A 21,752-nucleotide genomic window follows, 5' to 3' on the forward strand; every position below is an offset into this window, starting at 1 on the left:
TAATTTATTCACTTAAAGATTGAAATATTTTAATTATAATTCTTGAATTTCTTTCACTTCTTTCTATATTAATGAGTTACCGTGTTTCTATTTTAGTCTAAAAATTTGGAAAGAAACCCCCCAAAACATACTGTATGCAGGTGTATAGAGAATTATAATTAAATATCTAATGCTGTATTATAAATAGAAACTGGTTCCATAGAGCTGATTCCTTAATTTTTTTTTTTTTTTTTTTGGTGAGGCAATTGGGGTTAAGTGGCTTGCCCAGGGTCACACAGCTAGTAAGTGTCAAGCATCTGAGGCCAGATTTGAACTCAGGTACTCCTGAATCCAGGGCTGGTGCTCTATCCACTGTGCCACCTAGCTGCCCCTGATTCCTTAATTTTTTGACAAGGTGTTATCTTTTCCTACTTTTTTCCTTTTATCAAATCTAAAGACTCTGTGAAACATATCTTGAAGATGATTTTGTTTCTTTTTGTAGGAAGGGGCAAAGGAGTTTGCAGCTGCTCTCACTGCTGAACGGATTAAGACACCGCCAAAGCGTCCAGGAGGTCGCCGAAGGGGAAGGCTTCCAAATAATAGCAGTAGACCAAGCACACCAACTATTAATGTGCTGGAATCAAAGGATACAGACAGTGATAGGGAAGCTGGAACTGAAACAGGTGGAGAGAATAATGATAAAGAGGAAGAAGAAAAGAAAGATGAAACTTCCAGCTCTTCTGGTAAGAGAACAAGTGCTTTAGTTTACTTGCTTTTAATTCAGTATTCTTGAAATTTTTGCTTTGAGGATTTAAAAAAGATTATATAATCGAAGTGACAGTGACACCAGTATGTTGAAAGTCCACAAATTTTGTGTATCTTTGATACCACAAAGACTAGGTAACTATTAAAATGGACTGGATAGTAGATTTAGAACTTGTAGGGGCTTTAGAGGTTCATGACTTCAATAGTTTAATAAACTGTTCTGTGCTGATGTAAGGTGAGGGAATTTGTATTTAGAGATTGATGATTATTTTGGCTTTTTTCTTCCTTTTTCTAACTTCTGATTCTTTTGCTTATTTCGTTGGGAGAGGAAGAAAAAGAAATTCACATTAATCCACTAGGGTACTTTTTGACAAATCTGGTAAGAGGTTTGGTGGGAGATATCAGAGGGACTCATCTTCCTGAGTTCAAATCTGGCCTCAAGACACTTCCTTGTGTGTGTTCTGTGATCCTGTGCAAGTCATTTAACTGTGTTTCCCTCAGTTTCCTCATCTTTAAAATGAGCTGGAGAAGGAAACGGTAAACCACTCCACTATCTTTGTTAAGAAAATCCCAAATGGGGTCACAAAGAATCTGAAATGACTGAAAATGGATCAACAACAACAAATCAGAGAGATTAGAAGTACTGGTCAAATAAGGCTTTTAAATTTCGAGTTCTCAGGGCAGCTAGGTGGCGCAGTGGATAGAGCACCGGCCCTGGAGTCAGGAGTACCTGAATTCAAATTCGGCCTCAGACACTTAACACTTACTAGCTGTGTGACCCTGGGCAAGTCACTTAACCCCAATTGCCTCACTAAAAAAAAAAATCAGTTCACCTATTGGCCTTTCCGTTACAACTGAGAACCAATACTGATTCCACAGAATTTAGTTTTAGAAGGTTGAGGAGGAACACATTCTTTTACACACACACACACACACACACACACACACACACACACACACACACACACACACATTATTTATTTATTTTTAAGGTTTTATCCCACTGCATTAATGACAAGGTGCATATAGTCAAATGAATTTAAATTGTGTTTTATATTTAATCTTGGTTTTGCAGAGGCAAACTCCAGGTGTCAAACACCAATAAAAATGAAGCCAAATACTGAACCTCCTGAGAACGTGGAATGGAGTGGTGCTGAAGCTTCAATGTTCAGAGTTCTTATTGGCACTTACTATGATAATTTTTGTGCCATTGCTAGGTTGATTGGGACCAAAACATGTAGACAGGTAAGAATGTCAGAATACCTAAGGGGCTAAATGTACCATTTCCCCAAACAGGTCATTGCCTTCATCTAAAAGAATATTTACTGTTTTACCTTGATGATTCTCAAATCTTATTTTGGAGTCCTGAAAAATGGTTACTTTTAGATGTTATCCAAAAAAATTCTAGAATTTTTTGGGGCATATTTTAAGGCCAGGAGGCAGGAAAATGATAGGTGTGTGTGGAGGAATTAAATGCATAAAATTTTAGAGCCCTGATGTAGCTGTGCTCACACCATAAGCACCCTAGGAACAAACTGCCAAAGACAGACTTGCCTCATGGCCATTTAATCTCTTGCCAGGTCTATGAGTTTAGAGTAAAGGAATCTAGTATTATAGCTCCAGTTCCTGCTGAGGATGTGGATACGCCTCCAAGGAAGAAAAAAAGGAAACACCGGTAAGTGTGTTGCAAAGTAGTTTGAAAACTGTGGGAGAGAGGTGGCTGCTCATGGCAGTGCTTTTTGCTGCCACTTAGTAGATGGCACTGTACTATTTCTATAAAATCACCAGATATATCGTACACTGTCATTAGACTTAGGCCAGAGAAGCGTGATAGATAAGTAACTTTTCTCATTGAACTTTTTATAACACAAAGAGGACTCACATTAGTAGACTGAAAAGAGAGTAAGTTATTACCACACTTCTTTTAAGTTCAGCTTCCTCACTTAGTACTAGTACTGTTATTTATGTTTAAAGGCAGTTAATGATTTTAGTATACACACTAAGACATTTCATAACGTATTAGTCTCAGTCATTCTAGTGTTCCTTAATGAGGGTAAGCACAATTTGAGGATTCTGAATTCCCTCCATGGTAATTACTACTGATTTCTTTTGCTTTATTTGGCTAATTTCCTTTAAAACTGAGTGGTTCATGCTAACTTCTGAGAACAGACCATGTGGGATATGGTAGTAGTGAAAAATAAATTGAAATTTTTCGAGCATGATTTCATATGGCTAACCAGAATATTATGAAAAATGACAGCCTAGGGTGCTATCTACACAGGGCTCTTCCCCCCTCCCCCCCCCCCCAAAAAAAAGAAAAAGCCTAACCAGATGGTAAGCAGTCAACCTTGCTGTGTTTATACTGGTTTGTTTTGATTCCCCTTCAAAACATAGGGTCAACATAATTCAGTAGTCAAGAATTTGGATTCATAAGCTTTGGCCAGCAGGAATCTAGCCCGAAACAGAAATCTACACATTTTTGGAGAAGGTCCTCACCATGTAGCTCAGTCTGATGAGTAATAGTGATGGGAGATGGGAGAACTTACAACATAGAAGAGCATGGTCTAGTTAGTGAGAAGAGATGATTGAGCTAGATGACCAGCCCAACACTGGAAAAAAACCCAATATAAAAAAGCTGGGAAATCTAGGACTGTTGTAGGATGTTATAGAATGAGTGCAGAAGTATCTGTTGTTTTTCCCCCCTCATTGTTCTCAGTGGTCAGCTTGTCTTAAGAGGTTTTTTTGGTCAGATAATACTTAGGGTCCTAGGACATAGGTGACTCTTCTCTGAACACAAAATACAAAATACAAAAGTATTGCTAGTCTGGCCACAAAGACATTTACATTTAAATAATTTTGTGTTGGGTTTGTAGTTATAACTGTAACTCCCCAGCTCCAGAAAAGGAGGAGTCTCCTGTCAACTTTCTCGTGTTTGTGTTGTTTTTTTTTGTTTGTGTTTTTGCAGGTTGTGGGCTGCACATTGCAGAAAGATACAACTGAAAAAGGGTTAGCATCTTTCCATTTAACTTTATCCTTACTTTAAGCATTTCTACTTTGGTTTTTAATTGTTTTTAGGGCCTCACCATGGGGAGTCTGTTGTACCACAACGAACTGACATGTAGTAACTGAGTAGTCACACTATCAGGGTTTATGATGTTGCTATTTATGAAAGGAAACAAAAATGGAGGGAGCTAGAGTCACAGTCCTTTAGCTACTACCCTATTGTATTTCCCACAATCTAAACCAATGGGATGGAGAGAGGCATTTGTTTGTGTTAAAGGGAAATTGCTTTGGAAAAATGGCTGAGATGTGGTGGACAATTAATGCTTCTGAGTTCATGGGGGTCGGGAAATATTAACATTTCCTAATTTTTGCCATCACTTTGTAAACAGGAATACGTGTAACATTGTAAATACATTAAAGAAAATCCAGCTAAGCTGCAGAGGATAGAGGGAAGATTTCCACTTGATAATTATACATCAGAGTTTTGCAGTTCCCTGGCTCAATTGCTTTTCATACTAATATCTTTATTCAGATGGCTCCTCTAACCATGTTTACAACTATCAACCCTGTGATCATCCACGTCAGCCTTGTGACAGTTCTTGCCCATGCGTGATTGCTCAAAACTTTTGTGAGAAGTTTTGTCAGTGTAGCTCAGAATGTAAGTATTTGTTATCTTTGTGCACTGTCATGCCCATTGTAGTAGGATGAGCACCAATTACATTTTTTAGTAAGAGAATTTGAAGCATTCATGCAACAAATATTTATTGAGTGCTGCTAACTTTTAATAAAAGTATGTATTTTTATACTTTTTTCTTTACTCATGAGGTCATCTTCAGGAAAATCTCACTTAAGGAACATTGAGCTTCTAAAGCCATTTTGCATGCTGGGCAAACCTGTCTTGAAAGAAGGGGCCTTTCTTTTTTTTCCCTCCTCTCCTTTGATCACTTAAAACAGATTATAATAAAGCTGGTATAGTGTTAGGGGCACCCAGACAAAAAAAAAACAACAAAAAACAAAACCCAACCCCGTAAGATAAATGAAGATTCAAATGTGATTGTTAAGGAATAACTTTTTATTTGTCTTTAGAATTTTAAAATGTATTCTTTTAGGGCAAGAAATTAATATAAACATTTTGTGGAGCCATGTTGTATATAAGTAGTTCTTAATAAAGAACATTTAATAGACAACTAATTCCTGTTCTGTACTAACATATCACATATAAACTCCTTTTCCCACCCTCTCTGAAGGCCAAAACCGATTCCCTGGGTGCCGCTGTAAAGCACAGTGCAACACTAAGCAGTGCCCATGCTATCTGGCTGTCCGAGAGTGCGATCCAGACCTCTGTCTCACTTGTGGGGCCGCTGATCACTGGGATAGTAAAAACGTGTCCTGCAAGAACTGCAGCATTCAGAGAGGATCCAAAAAGGTAGGTGGGCAAATAAGATGCTTAATCATTTGAGTGGAGTCCCAGTAACAAGTCATTTGTTAAGGAAAAGCCACAAGCTTTTCTCTGTATTTTTTACTGGCTCTTTCTTTCAATTTTTATTTTCATCTTTTGAACATTTGATTATGATGTGGTTCAATAGAAAGTTACTTCTGTGTGTAAAAAGGACCATATTCCAAAGAGTGTGTATGTGTGTACTTTTACAACTTTAGTAGTTTGGTGTTTGAACTTTCCCCTAAGGTCTCTTTGTTTTTGGGAACCATATGTAGGTAGCTCTTGATGTACTTCAGTTTGTAGAAAGAAGAATTTAGCTTTCTTAGCATAGAAACTTTCTAGTTGTATTTATAGTGAAGATGGCAATCCATAATAATAATAATAATAATAATAATAATAATAATAATAATAATAATAACGGCTCCATCATTATGTTGAAATTGCTAAAAAAGTTAGCGAAAAGACCCCTACTACTCATTGCAGGTTTAGATGATTTGGGGGGGGTGGGGTCTGAAGACTTTGTGCTGATTTTAAGGTTTATAACAGATTTGGTCATTTGGTTTATTATACCACACACTCATCCTGGCTGCTTTTAAGGTGCTTTAGGGCTTTTAGAACATGCCAAATTTCTTAGTTTTACACATTCGACTTCTAAAGTCTCTTCTTTTGCTCATGGATTTAGTGGCAATTGTTTACTTGCACACTCTTCCTTGTACCTTTCTCTTCCTAAGATAAGCTCAGCTTTCAGAACAGGGGAAGGCAAAATAATATGGGACTACCAGTTTACTGACAATCAGCTAGCACCTGTTAGGTGTGCTAATTGCTGGAAAATCAGAGGTCTAAGGCGGATAGCTAATAAGGACACTGACTAAAGTTTTTGTTTTCAATGCTGTGTACCTAGTCTTTATGTGACACTGGTTAGAGAGGCAGGACAGCTGAGTAGACAATGAGTGTGATGTCCCTTAGGAGGGTTTCATGGAAGAGGCTGCTGTTGAAGTGGACCTTGAAGAAATGTAACATTTCATTTGGCAGCAGGGCATTCCAGGTTTGTGGCTTCATTCTTTCTTTGGGGTAAGCTTGGGAAATTCATCAGCAAAGGCACAGAAACACAAGGAGCTATTAGCAGACTGGGCTCCTTATACTTACTTTCTAAAATCTGAGTTTGCTTTTTTAGGGGGTTGGTATTTCTTGTGTCAAGATAGTTTAGGCAGATTTATTGGTGTTTAGCATAGTTGGAGTAAAAAAGCACTTGGCAAGGAGACCTATAAGTATTCAAATAATAATAAAGGCATTATTAGACAGCAGGGAGGAAATTCTAGGACAAAAGCTCAAAGGAATATGAAGTGGATGTAGGGGATCCTTTGAAATTGATAACCAGACCCACCCTATGCAATGTCTTGAGTAGAAAGATAATTGGATTGATTTGATCATTAGGACAGTAGTTTTGTTCTTGGAGATCAGTATGCTGTTGACAGAGATGGAGAAATGACTGCATAGGACAAAACTAACTGGCTCAATATTGGTAAAATTGGGAAAAGTTTACAAATCTAGAGAACCAGGAGAATTATAATGACAACTTTCAGAAAACACAGCGATAGGAATTTAGGCTAGGCCCTCTTAACCTGTCAGTGAACTTTAAAAACAGTTTTGAAGCGCACATTGGCTTCACCAGTGGGTGGGGGGTGGAGGAGGTAACCTGGACCAAATGAAAATGAAATATTTCTGATTTAGGGCAGAAGAATATGTAACAGCAGCTTGGAGCGTTTGAGGCAGATGATTAGATTTAGGCAGAAGGGAAAAATCACTGGTGACCACAGACTGGGCAATTTCAATAGTATAGTTGTGTCGTTGTTTCCATAATGTGATCTTTGGTGTTATTCCTTACTTAGGATATCATTTTGAAAAAATGCCTTTGTATTAAGGCTTTCTGTCCTTAACATTTGAGGAAGTAGAGGTAGCAGATGTAGGCCATTCTCAGGTGATGTGATCACACCCATTCATTAGGCATAAAAAGGTGGCGATGTGAAAGTTGTGTCTTACAGCCCTCGCCTATCTGAGCATCACAGGACCTGTCCCAGGTTCACACCAGACCTTGTCATTTCTTAATTATGTGACTGGGCATGTTGATGGTAGCTAACCGAGCTTGGACATTCGGAGTGCTCATTTCTCCTATCTGGAGGGTAATAACTATCACACGCTGCTCAAGGCAGCTGAACTTTCCTTGTAATTTTGATCATAAGGCTCTGGTTTCTTCTTTAGCATTTACTGCTGGCACCATCTGATGTGGCAGGTTGGGGAATTTTCATCAAAGATCCTGTGCAAAAGAATGAATTCATCTCTGAATACTGTGGTGAGGTAAGGGAAGTTCACGTGCATGGATTAGTTTCATAATGCTTTTATTTAGGAATTAAGTATTAAGTTACTTTTTAGATGCTTGTGGAGTGTTTCAGTACCATCTCAAACCAAAAAAAGCATCACTGTCACAAATTCACAGGGCCAGGGAAAGACAGCTGCTCCCACTCTGCTGAAAAGGACTCACGTGATCTTCTCTGTCTTTCCTTTTAGATTATTTCTCAGGATGAGGCAGACAGAAGAGGAAAAGTTTATGATAAGTACATGTGCAGCTTTCTCTTCAACTTGAATAATGGTATGTTTAGTTGCTATAATAATGTAGATGTGTAATCCCTCTGTTGGATTGTCAATATTCTTTAAGCTTGATTAGGTACCAGCCATAGATCCTGCTGATCTATGATTCTACCTTTTGATGATACAAATATAGTCAAGGGTTTTTGGGAGGGAGGGAAATCTGGGGACAAGAAAGTACTTAAGTTATATTGTGAAGTCCTTGGGAATGTTCTCACACAGGAAAACAGAGAATAAAGAAGGTCATGGGTAGTATTAGGATTGGAAAAACACCTTTCTTTTCCTGATAAGATACAGGCCTGAAATTGGGGGGGGGGGGCACCAGGGCAGTGGGGGCGGTGGGAGAGAGCAGGAATTGCTTGTCAGGATTAATTTTTTAGGGGAGAAAAATGAAGGCACTGCTAAATTTGTTAGAGGTTTTGTTCAAAGTTTACAGATTCTCAGAAGGGATCTTTATTATTTGAATAATGCAAAAATGGTGGGGTGAGAGTGAGGTACATATTAGCAGTGGGAAGAAAAGTCTTTGGAGGCAGGGTGGCTAACAGATGCCTATGCTCTATAGGTACAAACTTGCCTCAACCTTTTACAATTAGTGCTTCATTTTATTTTGGGGGGGAGGGTGTGAGGCAGTGAGGCAATTGGGGTTAAGTGACTTACCCAGGGTAACTCAGCTATTAAGTATCTGAGGCTAGATTTTTGAAAGGAATAAGTATTTATTAAGTACTTAAATTATCACCCTGAAAGGTAGTTGCTATTATTATATTCATTTTACAGTTGAGGAAACTGAGGCAAAAAGAAGTTAAGTGTCTGAGTGCTGGTTTGAACTCAGGTCTTCCTGATTCCAAGCCAAGGGCTCTGTCACACTGTGCTGCCCCTCTGAATTCAGAAAAAGAAATCCAGGTATTCTAAGCACATTTTGATGTAAAAAATTTTGGTATTAATCCTGAAAGGAGGAAGAATTTGTTCATACTTCAGAAATGAAAGGGCGGGAAGTTTCTCAACATTACCACCTTGTGCATTTAAAATTATTTGTTGAAGAAAACATGTTTTAAACTTATCTTTTCCAGATTTTGTGGTGGATGCAACCCGCAAGGGTAACAAAATTCGTTTTGCAAATCATTCAGTAAATCCCAACTGCTATGCAAAAGGTAGGTACCAACCAAGTCAGATGCTAAAGTCAGTTTGGCCAGAGACTTCTTTATATGCCCAGTTGTTCATCAAATGTTTAATGTGTATATAAGAGTCATATTAACCATTCTGTGGCTGTGCTATTCCCATACTAATTGCTTGCTGACATGGGTCTGTGTGTCTTTTTCCAGTTATGATGGTTAACGGTGATCACAGGATAGGTATTTTTGCTAAGAGAGCCATCCAGACTGGTGAAGAGCTGTTTTTTGACTACAGGTTGGTAAAATGCATATTTCTAGTATGAGCATTGGGTTTTTCTTAATGAGACCCTGAGCAAATAGTACACAAAACTTTGTTTCATTTCATCTTGTTCTGACTTGGGGGTGCTTGGAAGAAATTATAATTATAAGACAATAATTGCATTTTTGAAGTCCCAGCAGAGACACATAGAGCTGTGTCTATCAATAGGTGGATCTGGATGGGGAGAGTAAATTCTGTTTTTAAAAAGTATACTTTAAGTATTAGAATTATCTTTTAAATAGGCTATTTTAAAGCAAGTGAATAATAACTTACAGATTCAGATTTTTGAATGTTGAGGTGAAATCATTTTGAAGACTGATTTACTTACTAATTCACATAAAACTCCTGGGATAAGGGGGACTTTATACCTTTATGTAGTTTGAGAAGCTTATTTGATCCTAGAAATTGGGGGAAATAGGAAAGAAATACAAATGTATGTGATGAGATTAAAAGGATGATTCAGTAAGCAAGATCTTAGTGTTTCCTTGCTGTGAGTTGATGAGTTTTGGGTACCTGCCAAGGATTTCACCATCCTAATCCAGAAGGTCTTAAAGACTGGTCATGATCTTAAGGTAATAGAAGAGTACACTGAAGAAAGGACAATATTACCTATTTGTGGAATTTGTTAGAAAACAGCTTTTGTAAAGGCAAGCATAGCTCAGCTGAGTTTGTCTGGTTGAGTCTCCATCCCCAAAATCTTTTCCACCTCAATTCCTAAAATACTGTAGGTGCAACTATTGTAGTTCTTGCCTCCTACTAATATGCAGATGTGGCTCTGTTGTGTTTTCACACAGTTATCCTATCTATCTAGTGAATTAAACTTACAAGGTGGTTTTACCATATGGGGCAAGAGATAATTACTTTCTAATTTTCTTTTCAGATATAGCCAGGCTGATGCCCTGAAGTATGTGGGCATTGAACGGGAAATGGAAATCCCTTGATATCATCAGCTACCTCCTCTTTAAAACAGCTGCCTTATTTTCAGGAATTTCTAGTACTGTGGGCAATTTTAGAAAAATAAAATGCAATTTGAAATTCTGAATTTGCAAAGTACTGTAAGAGTAATTTATAGTAATGAGTTTTAAAATCAACTTTTTATTGCCTTCTCACCAGCTGCAAAGTGTTTTTGTACCAGTGAACTTTTGCAATAATGCAGTGTGGTACATTTTTCAACCTTGAATAAAGGATACTTGAACTTCTTTTTGTTGCTGAGTTATTTGTATAGTTTTATCCAGTCAACTGCAGTAAAAGAACAAGTTTCTGGTTAAAGAAAATTCTTTTAGTCTCTCTCTTTATTTTACTATTATCTCTCTTTGAATCCTAGAATGTGTCCACTTTTGGTCATTGATGGCAGCTCACGTCACATGATAGTCACAAATGCCTTTCTGGGTAGATGATGAAGTTGTGGTAAAAATTATTTCCTTTGTTTCTTTGGAAAACCCGTATGGGTTTGCCGATGAAACAAAGATAATTAAATAGAATGTTCTACCTGATTTTGGCAGTGGACACCTGGTCTTCCCTTGTTTCAAGTATGTGAGTCACCTCTTTAATCACTCTTTGGGTGATTAAAGTACCACACATTCTCAGCAAATACTCATTGCTTGGACAACTGACAAAGGACCGATTGGGCAAGACAAGGTGGTCTCTTGATAACGTCTCAATTCTCACTATAGGTGTCCCTCAGGGTTCTGTCCTGGACCCTCTTCTCTTCTCCCTTATACTACTTCACTTGGTGATCTCATGGATTTAATTACCATCTTTATGCTGATGATTCTCACTCCTAACTTTTCTGTTGAAACAAAACAATTCACCATCTTTCCTCTTCAACCCTGCCACTGCCTCCTCCCATCTTTCCTATCACGGTGGAGGGCAGGCTCACAACCTAGGAGTCATTCAACCTATCACCTCCCCAGCCACTCTCCTGCCAAGGACTCATGCACCCCCTTCTCTCTTCTAACCCTGCCCTCACACTTGGATTCCCGTAATAGCTAGTCCATCTACACGGGTACTAAAGCCATATTCCCAAATGCAGGTCTGACCATGTCATTGTTCATCCCTTCCCTTCAATTACCTCCAGGATCAAATACAACAAAATCATTTGTGATCTACCCCTCCCCACTCTTGGATACAATGACCCTCCATCTCTCAGCACTGGCCACTGCTCTGGATGTCCCTCCTTGTTCCTGGAATGCTCTCTCATCACCTCTACTGAAAAGAAGCCTTCCTTGGCTTCTTTTAAGCCCCAATTAATTAAAATGAATTAAAAATCCCATCTTGTATAGGAAGTCTTTCCTAAGCCCCTTCATTCTATGTTGATTAATTCCTATTTATCTTGTATATAGCTTGTCTGTACATATTTGCTTGTGTCTCCAATTAGGGACTCTGTATTTGGCACAGTGCCCAAGCCCTCCTAGGATTCTCCTAGGATTCAGACTGGGTCAATTTTCTATTTGAATATTGTTTGACATCTCAATATATTCAATATATTGAGATCTGTTCCAAATAGTCAGCTCATCCCCCCTGAAACAAATGAAAAAGTAGTTCCACTTGAGCAGGGATCAAAGCCTCCCTTGATAAGAGAATACAACTAGGTAAACCTCATAATTTAGGAAACAATTTTGAGCACCACCTGGTGTATTCTGAACATATGGCAAGTTAGATAATTTTTTTTCTTCCCATCTAGTGATTGCACATGCATGCACTGTGGTCTAAAATACCCTGCAGTTAGACCAGAGAAAATCAGCTTTAGTTCACCTTTAAAAATCTCATTCAAAATTGACTTGTGAAAAAAGGAAATGATAAGAGCCTTGTCTTTTTTTCCATGTCTTAAAAGTAATCTGAAATAAGGTTTTGGAACCAACTTTATCAAATGCTGGAAGAAGGGTCAGAAGGCAGCATCCTGCTGATAATCTTGTGTTTGTTTATCCCTATGGCTTGTTTTAAATTTTCAGGCTTAATTTTTTTTTTGGGGGGGGGGGTGAGGCAATTGGGGTTAAGTGACTTGCCCAGGGTCACACAGCTAGTAAGTGTTGTGTCTGAGGCCGGATTTGAACTCAGGTCCTCCTGACTCCAGGGCCGGGGCTCTATCCACTAGCTGCCCCAGGCCTAATATTTTGCATCTCAAGTTTTTATAGCATCAGCACTGTTGGGGCTACTAAATAACTGAGTCTGAAAGTTTTTGGTAAATACTTCTCTATCTGGGAAGAGAGGACCTTAATTATTAAAACTTGATAGCAACAAACAGGCTCAGTAAGATTAAATTGTCATTTGATATATAAGAATGCCAAATCCTCACCAATCTCAATGGTTTGAAGATCCATTTAGCAGATCACTTCAGTGTGAATGTCATGTATAAATCTGGTCAAACCAAATACAATTGTCATAGAAATAACTTCCATGAACAAACCAAACTCCTCCTAACAATTTTTACAAACCATTTCACAGAGACTAGCCAAGGCTTGCCTGCCTTTTAAAAATTACAGATAGTAACACATCCTGTTGTGACCAAATCTTGACAAAAAGGTTTTGCAGAGTTCCTATCAAGGATATTCAATATTGCCTCCACACAAAAGAATTTATACAATTCGGACTGCAGTAAACAACCTGACCACCAAAATAAGAATTTTACATGGAAAACCGCTATAATTAAACAGCTCAATTTATAAAGATAAATTTAATCTATCCTATATAAGCCAGAAATAGGTTTTAGTGATCAGCATATATGAAACTTTCATGCAGAGAAACAAAAAAAATGGGCATGAATGTTTATCCCATTAACTAGAATTCAAGTAGATGAGACAGACAGACCAATACCTGGGGCTTGTTTAAGCTGCTTTTCAAAATGTAAATATTACCAGAACATCCCTAGACTCATGGAAGATTCAGAATAAGACATAACTTAAGAGTTCATGTAGTCCCCCTTTCCCTTTATGCACATAAACTGAGGCGTGGAGGAGGTGAAGAGACATGCCCAAGGCCACACAGAGAACTCCAAATAGTTTTTCTTTTTCCTTTAAAAAGCATTCAATGTGTTTATGAAGCAAAAGTAAGGAAAAAAGTCATGTATCAACAGGCAGCCTATTTTCGCTTTCAGATAAATGGGATCCTCTTCGGTTCTCGGCCAATTTGGTGACATTGTACAGAAGGCACTGGGCCTGCCAGCTTCACCAGCATGGGAGAACATTGTCTCCTGTTTCCTTCCCATCCTCTGCCATCTGCTCCTCCCCCCATAATATTTAGGGTCAATTTCCAAATTATTTTACCTTTGTAGTTTTTTAATCCAAACTTCTTCCTCACAGGCTTATCTTTTCCTCATTAGGGATAGATTCAGTCCACAACAAGGTTTGTGGCAAGGAGGACTCAAGAGGCTTATGGGCTTTTCATCTGGATGCTGCTTGGTCCTCTTTTGCTTCCTCCCCACTGAAGAGAAATAAATATGTTTAGATATTATCCAATAAACCTATTAAAAATGTAATTGTGATAGCAAGGAAATCATTGAGCTCACCTGTCACAGTTCAGGCCTCTATCTGGTTCTGAACAGACTTGGTTTTCTCTTGTGAATAAACTTGTTTTGGTATACTTGGAACTTGCTTTAAGTAAACACATAAAAAGAAAATGGCTAAATTAAGTTTGAAGTCCTGACATTTATCTGAGGAAACTTTTTTTCCCCCTGTATTAAATACCTGTGGTATACGGAGGTGCAAGATAAGCTTTCTTCTCCCACCCTCCAATACTCAGCAGTCCACAACTGCTTATTTACTTTAAGAAACAAATACAAAACAGTTCTGATTCCCACTATTAGCTAAGTGCTTCAGTTTTCAAAGAAATGACTTTTATTTGAGGAAATTGACAAAAGAATGTTGAGAAATCGTAAATAAGAGATGCATAGGAAGCCAAGAGGGAGAGGGACCAGGTATCAGGTCCACTATGAGGTTACTGTAATCCAGTGCATATTCCAATCCTCTGGAGCTCTGCCCTGGTAGTTTGTAAAAGTGACAAATGAGGGTCAGTATGGGACTAAAGGGATTTCAGTATCACTTACAACTTTCTTAAAACGCTTGTCACTAATGCAGCTGATAGCTGTTGATGAAAGAGCTCTTAGATCCCACAGCCTCTTCCGATGGCGCTAGGAGTTAAACCATCCTTTTAGGTACCACTTTGTACATCTTACAGTGGAAAGGGAAGAACTGAAACAAAAATGGCCCCATCCGGCATTGACTCAAGAAATATAATTTCTTGCCTGTGGGAGGTTTGAATGACTCAGGTGCTGGCTCTCCTTTGCCTTGCCACAGGCTTACCTGCTCATCCTTGTATATCCCTAGCAAAAAAATCACTTTCCAGGGTAGTGATAAGATGGATTATTATTATTATTGATATTATTACTTAGCTGTCCTTTGTATAGTGATTCTCTTTCAAGTATGATCAGAGAAAAACATTCATGATCTATCTCTTCTGACTGACAAGAATGAGAAGACTGCTTAGGACAGAGGACTCAAGTATGGTGGGAACTAGGCCAACTCCTAGCTATTCTTTCATCTATTGTCTAGGATTTTTCTTAAAGGATAAAATTAACAGTAGTTTGTATCTTTAGTCTTTTGGGGGGGGGGGCGGGACAATGAGGGTTAAGTGACTTGCCCAGGGTCACGCCGCTAGTGTCAAGTGTCCAAGGCTGGATTTGAACTCAGGTCCTCCTGAATCCACGGCCAGTGTGCCACCTAGCTGCCCCCATATCTTTAGTCTTTTAAAGCCATGTAGCTTCATATTCATCATGTAATCCTCACAACCCTGTGAAGTTGGCAACACAAAAATCTCCAATTTATAGCTGAGAAAGATGAGGATTGGACATGTTAATAAATTGGTTGCATAAAACAACATCAAAAGGTTGGGCTTGAACTTCTGAATCCTAGTTTAAGGAGTCTTCTTTTATAAATTACTTAATAACAAATTTCAATGGAAAATATTCCCACTGCAAAGAAGTATACAAAGTAGGAGTGTTGTATTTGGATTGCTGCAGCTACTTGTCTTAAGTACTTATGTACTTAGCCAAGCACATTGCTGACGCCTGCATTAATAGAATTTCTTGTTCATCTGTGGGAATTCACAATCTGTCAGCAAAATGCCTAAATCAATTATAAGGCTCATTAATCTTGTATGATTAAATATTTGAGAAAACACTAATATTTGAAAACCATAAAAGGGCAGTTACCTTTCAATAATCTACATTATGGTGGGAAAGCATTTCTTTCTGTATAAGATTGAAATAAAATGGTGAGGGCAGGCAACTTGAAGGCAATCCATCTCAGATTAGTGGGCATGGGTACTTTTCCCCTTATGCATTGGACCCTTGCTTGAAATGGAAACTTTTTAGTTTTTAACCTTACACAGATTCAATGTAAAAATGCAAAAAACACCCCAAACCCAACATTTTGTTTTAAGTACAGATCATTGATGTTACTGGTCTAGGTAACTATGGGAAGAAGAAATCCCTCTACTAATGCCAAACAGCAATTATTCTGCCCCGTACACACTTTAAATCACTTGCACAAAGTTATAAAGTCAGCATGTCTTCTGGGCTCAGGCCTGCTCTTGAGCTATGGTTTAGGTTGGTTGAAGTGAGGTGACCAAACTGTTTTCAAGGTCTTCAAGGGAATGGAAGAATGCTTTTTTTGGGGCGGTGATAGGGGTTGGGGGGTGGGGAAGGGAAGAATGTTTTTAATACTGACTGTCCTAGTGCTTTAACCCAGAGGTAGCTAAATGCCAACATAAAGATAACTTACACATACACAGAACACTTTATCACCATTTGATTCTCTCAACAACCTTGTGACAAAGGGAAGGAGGGGCAGGTATGATCTCCTTTTAACAGATGAGGAAACAGGCTCAGAGACAAGAATTGCCTATAAAAAACTGAGAATTCTACATTCTGAGCTAAGCAGTGGAAGAGCAAAGGGATTAATTAAAAAAAAAATTGGGGCTTGCAAAAGGGAAGGATAATATGAGCCAAATTGGGCTGGGAAGGGGAAATGGGGGGTGGGGGGCACATGGAAGCCAATCCTACGTCAATAGTCACATAACAAAGATTCAAGAGACAATAATTTCATGTTGGCCAAACTTATTTGGAAACAAATGAAATTTCATCAGGAGAAACTGATCTCTATACCCACTTATGACAGCAGTGGGACCAGATAGGGTAAGAAAGAAGAGAAGGAATGGACATGTCTTAGGAATAAACCTTAATAAAGCAATGATTATTGTGGCCTGGATCAAAACATTAAATTTTCAGTCCACAGGATGTAAGCTTTCTCAGACAGCAGAAGGACACTAGAAGGAAAGAAAATAATAATATTGTTAAATTTTGGATAACCGTTATACCTTTTATTTACATATAGAAAGTAGTGAAACGTAAAACAACAAACCAAATGCGACTTGTACAGAAATCTTTTAATTTGTTTTTATTTTCACACATTAAAAAAATGAAACACACTATACAAATGGTTGTTCATAGCAGATTACACGTGGGTCCATTCAGACTCGCTCTCAAAGTGCTGCCAACATTATAAAGGCTGCCTATGAAGACAGCTGTTAATCATATAGCCAATGTATTGATTTAAATGCAGTAGCATGCAACCCTCAGCAGCGAAGGTTTGAATCCTCTCTGTTCTTAAATTAGGTTAGATGGCGTCGGTGTCCATATTTACATCCTTGAAATGTATCGATCCTGAGCAGTTCCAATGGAAATCTGAGCCGCCTGGCTGATGGGGTTCTTGGTCTCAGGTTTGACAAGGGAGGTCCGCATGGCAGCGGCCTGACTGCGAGGAAGTTCAGTTGTTTCCAATTTTTCCATAACGTGACTATTTGCTGAGTGTCGCACAGTCAGACAACTGCTAAAAAGGTTAAGCCAAGTAACTGTAGGTGTCCTTTTCACCATCAACACGCTCCAAGTATTCTTTCTCAATGAGAATGTCAATGCATTTCTGTATGTTTATTTTTTAAATGGAAGGAGGAAGAAAAAAATCCATGTGTTTATTCAATACCAAGAATAAAAGTCAAGTATGCTACTGCTGCCAAGAGAACCAGGGTCACTACAGTTGGGTTAATTCTGTATGGCAACTAAGTTTCTGGCTCAATGATTCCAAATTCTCAATCTACTCAGGTCACAGCCTGATTTCATATATTACAACATGGAGAATACCTTCCCCACACACAATCCATTGTTCAGCTCTGATGAGCCTCCTAAGAATCTACTCTCTTCTCATCACTGGGAGTTTTTCAAGCTGTTCCTTTATTACTTGATCAAGGGACACTTCCTGTCTTATGTGGTTGTGAGCAATCAGGATTTGGGCAAAAGGAGTCTCTTCTGGGTTTCAGGGTCCAAATCACTATCAAATTACTTTCTGAGATACCAGTACAGCTGACCTTTAAAGGAGGTAGAACTGGCCTTTCACTATCTATTAAGATACCCCTAGGGGAGGCCAAGGTTCAGAAAAGATGGTTTGGGGTTTTTTTGGTGAGGAAATTGGGGTTAAGTGACTTGCCCAGAGTCACACAGCTAGTGAGTATCAAATATCTAAGGCCAAATTTGATCTCAGGTCCTCCTGACTCCAGGGCCAGTGCTCTATCCACTGTACCACCTAGCTGCCCCTGGGAATAGCTTATTATTGAAATAAAAAATAAAAAAAGCAACAAGTGGTGCTTTGATGAGAAACTATCCTGACAGTCACCACTTTTACCGAACTTACTAACTACAGGGAATCTACCTGTATGAATCACTGCCCTTGTTAAGCTTTTCACCAAATTCTCTTCTGAGTGATCATGAAAGCTGCTTTAGAATTATAATTGTGGCCAACTTTGCCTTTTCTCCAACCCACCTACTCTCTTTCTCTTCAATGATTTAAGTTAAACACTGCTATAACAGAGTTGCTTTACCTTAATTACTGGCACCCGAGGTTTGAATCTTGAGGACAACTGAGTTAATACTTCTCCAAGCAATTGCTGGTGTTTTAGAACCTTTCTCATTTTCATAATCCGCACAATAGCAGCCTATACAAACAAGCAGGAAAAGAGGATATTTATAATGCCAGTTAATTTTAAGAAACGCTTGAGCCTCACCTAAACTGTACACATTCTTTTAGCTTCTAAGTTTGATCTGCATTTTACAAAGTATACAATAGCATTTATAACTCACTGGCACCACAGAAAGGGTGATCTAGCTCTAGAAAATCATCTCCATCTATCACAACTCAAACCTTAATTCAAGAGAATAGTATTTGTTTTTACTATCTAGATCAACTATTTTTAGTTTACTATGACTCAAATATACATAAAAAGGAAAATACATATAATTCAAATAAAAACCTTATGATTCCTTGATGCCAAACCTTTTCTTTTTATATATACATATCTACATACATATATATGTGTGTGTGTATCTATCTATATCTAAAGTACTCAAATAAATAACTTAAATAATTCTCTTCCCATATTGAAACAGTCACAATTAAAAGGAAACACCAAAAGTAACTTAGGGGATTAAAGTACTAAATGCCTCTGAAAATGACAATGCATTTCAAAGGCAGCATTCTGATTAGCTTTTCAACCTTTGGTGTAAAAAAGCCATGTCCTCCCTGTGCTCCCTAATATAATGGGCACCCTCAAACAGCAGATGTACCTCGACTTTAAGTCTATTATCTGGGGATGATTATAACAACTATCTTAGTATAAAATGAGCCCATTACCAACTTTATAGACTAAGATCTGCAAATAAAGACTCTGATTTCACCAATTACATGATGGTAAGTCACCTGAATCAGTAGTTTCCGATCTTCCTCTATATTTTTGTGTGTGGTTTCTTGCTCTTGTTTCTGTTCTGTCTTCATTGGCACGTTGATATTAACCCTTAATTTCTTACTATAGAGGAAAATTAAGCAGAATTGTATCACTCTCTTTAAAAATATCAAAACCTCAAATGATAACAATCTATTTTTACTTTGCAATGTTTAAATAGAGATGTTTTAGGCTTTTGAGAATACTCTAGCAGAAATAGTATCTGTCTGACGAACTACCAAAGCTAGGCAAAAGAATGGAGAGTTCAAATTACTTTTTTGTATCTCTTATTTTCATTTGTCAATAGAAAAGTGATGATTATAACCTGAGTTTCATTTGTATGAATAATCATAGCTTGGTAGCTAGCATTCAGCAATCAAATAAAAATGGTGAATTGATTTGAAATGAGGTAACACATATAACAATTCTTGTTAACTTTAAAGTGTTATGTAACCCAATATAATATATAATAATTATTACTGTATCTGAAGGATGTGTTTTATACTTAACAGAAACAAAGCATTACTTCATATCTTATCAGAATGGTACTGACTAGTAAGCATCATGATCTAGCTCACTATCCGACCTTCTTGAAAAAAAAAAAAATCAAAATACTTGGCAGCAACTAGTTTCAAAATTTCAGAATAAGCCACCTGTGGGAAACTCACTTGACTACCATGGGAACAGCTGACAAAATTCAAATCCCCAAATTATAGACAATCATAAAACCCTAGAGCTGGAAAGGATTTTTAAAAGATCTTTCTTTCTTTCTTTTTGGTGAGGCAATTGGGGTTAAGTGACTTGCCCGGGGTCACACAGCTAGTAAGTGTCAAGGGTCTGAGGCCGTATTTGAACTCAGGTCCTCCTGAATCCAGGGCGGGTGCTCTATCCACTGCACCACCTAGTTGCCCTAGATCATTATTGCAATTCCTTGCTCAGCGTAGAAATTCTCTCTATGATAGTCCCAGCAAGTGGTCACCTAGGCTCTTCTTAAATGCTCCAATTCAAATAAGGTTACCATGGAGAACGTGGTGTTATAGGATTATCAAATATCAATGGGCTATGTGGAAACCATGCACAAGTATTAAAAACAATTTCTCTGCATCAGGTTAATATAATTTACTAAATTTTCTATAAATTCACTAGACTGTATCAACTGGTCTATTTATATATACACTCTACATTTAACACAACATATATGCTAGTAACTCTCCTGCTCCTTCCACCAAAGTTTAATACTACACTTTAACATTTGTCTTTGTTCACAGGGTAGCAAAGAGCAATGAGTCATTGTCGTATTGCATTGACTTTTTCATGATATGACAAAGTGTCTTATTTCTTTCTTTTTTTTGGTGGGGGAATGGGGGTTAAGTGACTTGCCCAGGGTCACACAGCTAGTAAGTGTCAAGTGTCTGAGACCAGATTTGAACTCAGGTCCTCCTGAATCCAGGGCTGGTGCTTTATCCACTGCGCCACCTAGCTGCCCCTCTTATTTATTTCTTAAACTGATCATATGCAGTAAACATAATTAGCATCCTTTTGGGTGGTTTTCGTTAAAAGAAGAATCACTAAAAAGACCATCTGGCTTAAGAGTTGAAGAGGCTGCCTCCTGTTACAGCTGAGGAAGCAGACACACACAGAAGTGACTTTTCCAAGGTCACGACTGATAGCCAATAACAGCACTGTATTTGAGGAGTTGGTAAGAATACTTTCCTAATTCCATGCACAATCAGAATACTACAATTTATTGTATGTAGGGTCACCCTGCAGTTGTGTAAGATAAAGTAAAAAAAAAATTCCAGAGATAAATACTTCTCTCACCCCCAGGGGGGAAAAAGAGCAGAGTTCTCTAAAATATCTTATCTCTAGTCTAGAACAAAGTTTCTTCAGCTGTGGGTCGTGACCTGCATAGCTGAATGTTCCAAAAAAAATTGGCAACAGTAACGGTTATGTATACCTATATACCCAGGGTCATGTAGAAATTTCTTGGGCAAAAAGAGATTGTGAATTGAAAAAGTTTAAGAAATCCTGGTCTAAAACAATCATATCTCAGGGGCATTCTTTTTATGGGGGCAAAATGCCTAATGTTCATAATTTTTAATGACAAGATTTCTAATGTGTAGATTAGAAAACTTCAGAAAAAACAAGTTATTACCATTCATTCTTTTATCTATTTATATTAGATTTTCCTTACTTTTTATAACCAAGGAATAATTTTATTAAGGTATCTGGCTTCAATTCCACCTCATCAACATTTGCATTTTCATCTTCCAAAACCTGTAAGAAAACAACAATTACTATGCATTTAATAAAATTATTTCCTTCAACAATGTTGAAAAGAAAATCAGAGGACATACCAATAACTTTGACTTCAATAAAATCTGTAGAACCTGTGCCAAAATATCCTACAATTACAAAGAAAAAGAAGTTAATCCAAATGCATTTTTCTTTAAAAGAGTCATCAAAGATGCATGTGAAATAGTGATATGTAAAATTGAAAGACTGTACGACCAGACACCAAAATAATTATAATACAAATATCCAAGTCAAAAATCTGATCTTAGCCCTAAGATTGGACACCAAATAATTGGGGCTACAACCTTCAACAGTTCCATGGAACTTGGTGAAAGACGTTAATTCTGAAAAGTAGCCACAGGGGCAGCTGGGTGGCGCA

The 21,752-nt window shown here is 37.9% G+C and overlaps 2 protein-coding genes across 8 annotated transcripts in view; one reads left to right on the forward strand and one right to left on the reverse strand.

Annotated features, from left to right (window-relative positions):
- Positions 1–10,428, forward strand: part of EZH2 (enhancer of zeste 2 polycomb repressive complex 2 subunit) — a 107,811-nt gene extending 97,383 nt beyond the window's left edge. The window contains exons 11-21 of the mRNA XM_043968441.1: positions 482–722; positions 1,820–1,989; positions 2,325–2,419; positions 3,710–3,750; positions 4,280–4,405; positions 4,995–5,173; positions 7,445–7,540; positions 7,751–7,832; positions 8,896–8,976; positions 9,148–9,232; positions 10,137–10,428. Of these exons, the coding sequence (XP_043824376.1) occupies positions 482–722; positions 1,820–1,989; positions 2,325–2,419; positions 3,710–3,750; positions 4,280–4,405; positions 4,995–5,173; positions 7,445–7,540; positions 7,751–7,832; positions 8,896–8,976; positions 9,148–9,232; positions 10,137–10,197 (1,257 nt within the window). The 3' untranslated portion in view covers positions 10,198–10,428. The remainder of the gene's footprint in view (positions 1–481; positions 723–1,819; positions 1,990–2,324; positions 2,420–3,709; positions 3,751–4,279; positions 4,406–4,994; positions 5,174–7,444; positions 7,541–7,750; positions 7,833–8,895; positions 8,977–9,147; positions 9,233–10,136) is intronic.
- A 6,264-nt stretch (positions 10,429–16,692) lies between these two features.
- The window catches only part of CUL1 (cullin 1), a 108,405-nt gene continuing 103,345 nt past the window's right edge, over positions 16,693–21,752 (reverse strand). For all 7 annotated transcript variants that reach the window (XM_043966793.1, XM_043966790.1, XM_043966792.1 and 4 more), the window contains 5 exons: positions 21,436–21,483; positions 21,273–21,355; positions 19,057–19,162; positions 18,182–18,295; positions 16,693–17,229 (listed from right to left, as the gene is read on the reverse strand). In XM_043966793.1, the coding sequence (XP_043822728.1) occupies positions 17,149–17,229; positions 18,182–18,295; positions 19,057–19,162; positions 21,273–21,355; positions 21,436–21,483 (432 nt within the window). In that variant the 3' untranslated portion in view covers positions 16,693–17,148. The remainder of the gene's footprint in view (positions 17,230–18,181; positions 18,296–19,056; positions 19,163–21,272; positions 21,356–21,435; positions 21,484–21,752) is intronic.

The sequence above is a fragment of the Dromiciops gliroides genome, chromosome 5, assembly GCF_019393635.1.
Source record: "Dromiciops gliroides isolate mDroGli1 chromosome 5, mDroGli1.pri, whole genome shotgun sequence".
In the NCBI taxonomy this organism is placed as follows: domain Eukaryota; kingdom Metazoa; phylum Chordata; class Mammalia; order Microbiotheria; family Microbiotheriidae; genus Dromiciops; species Dromiciops gliroides.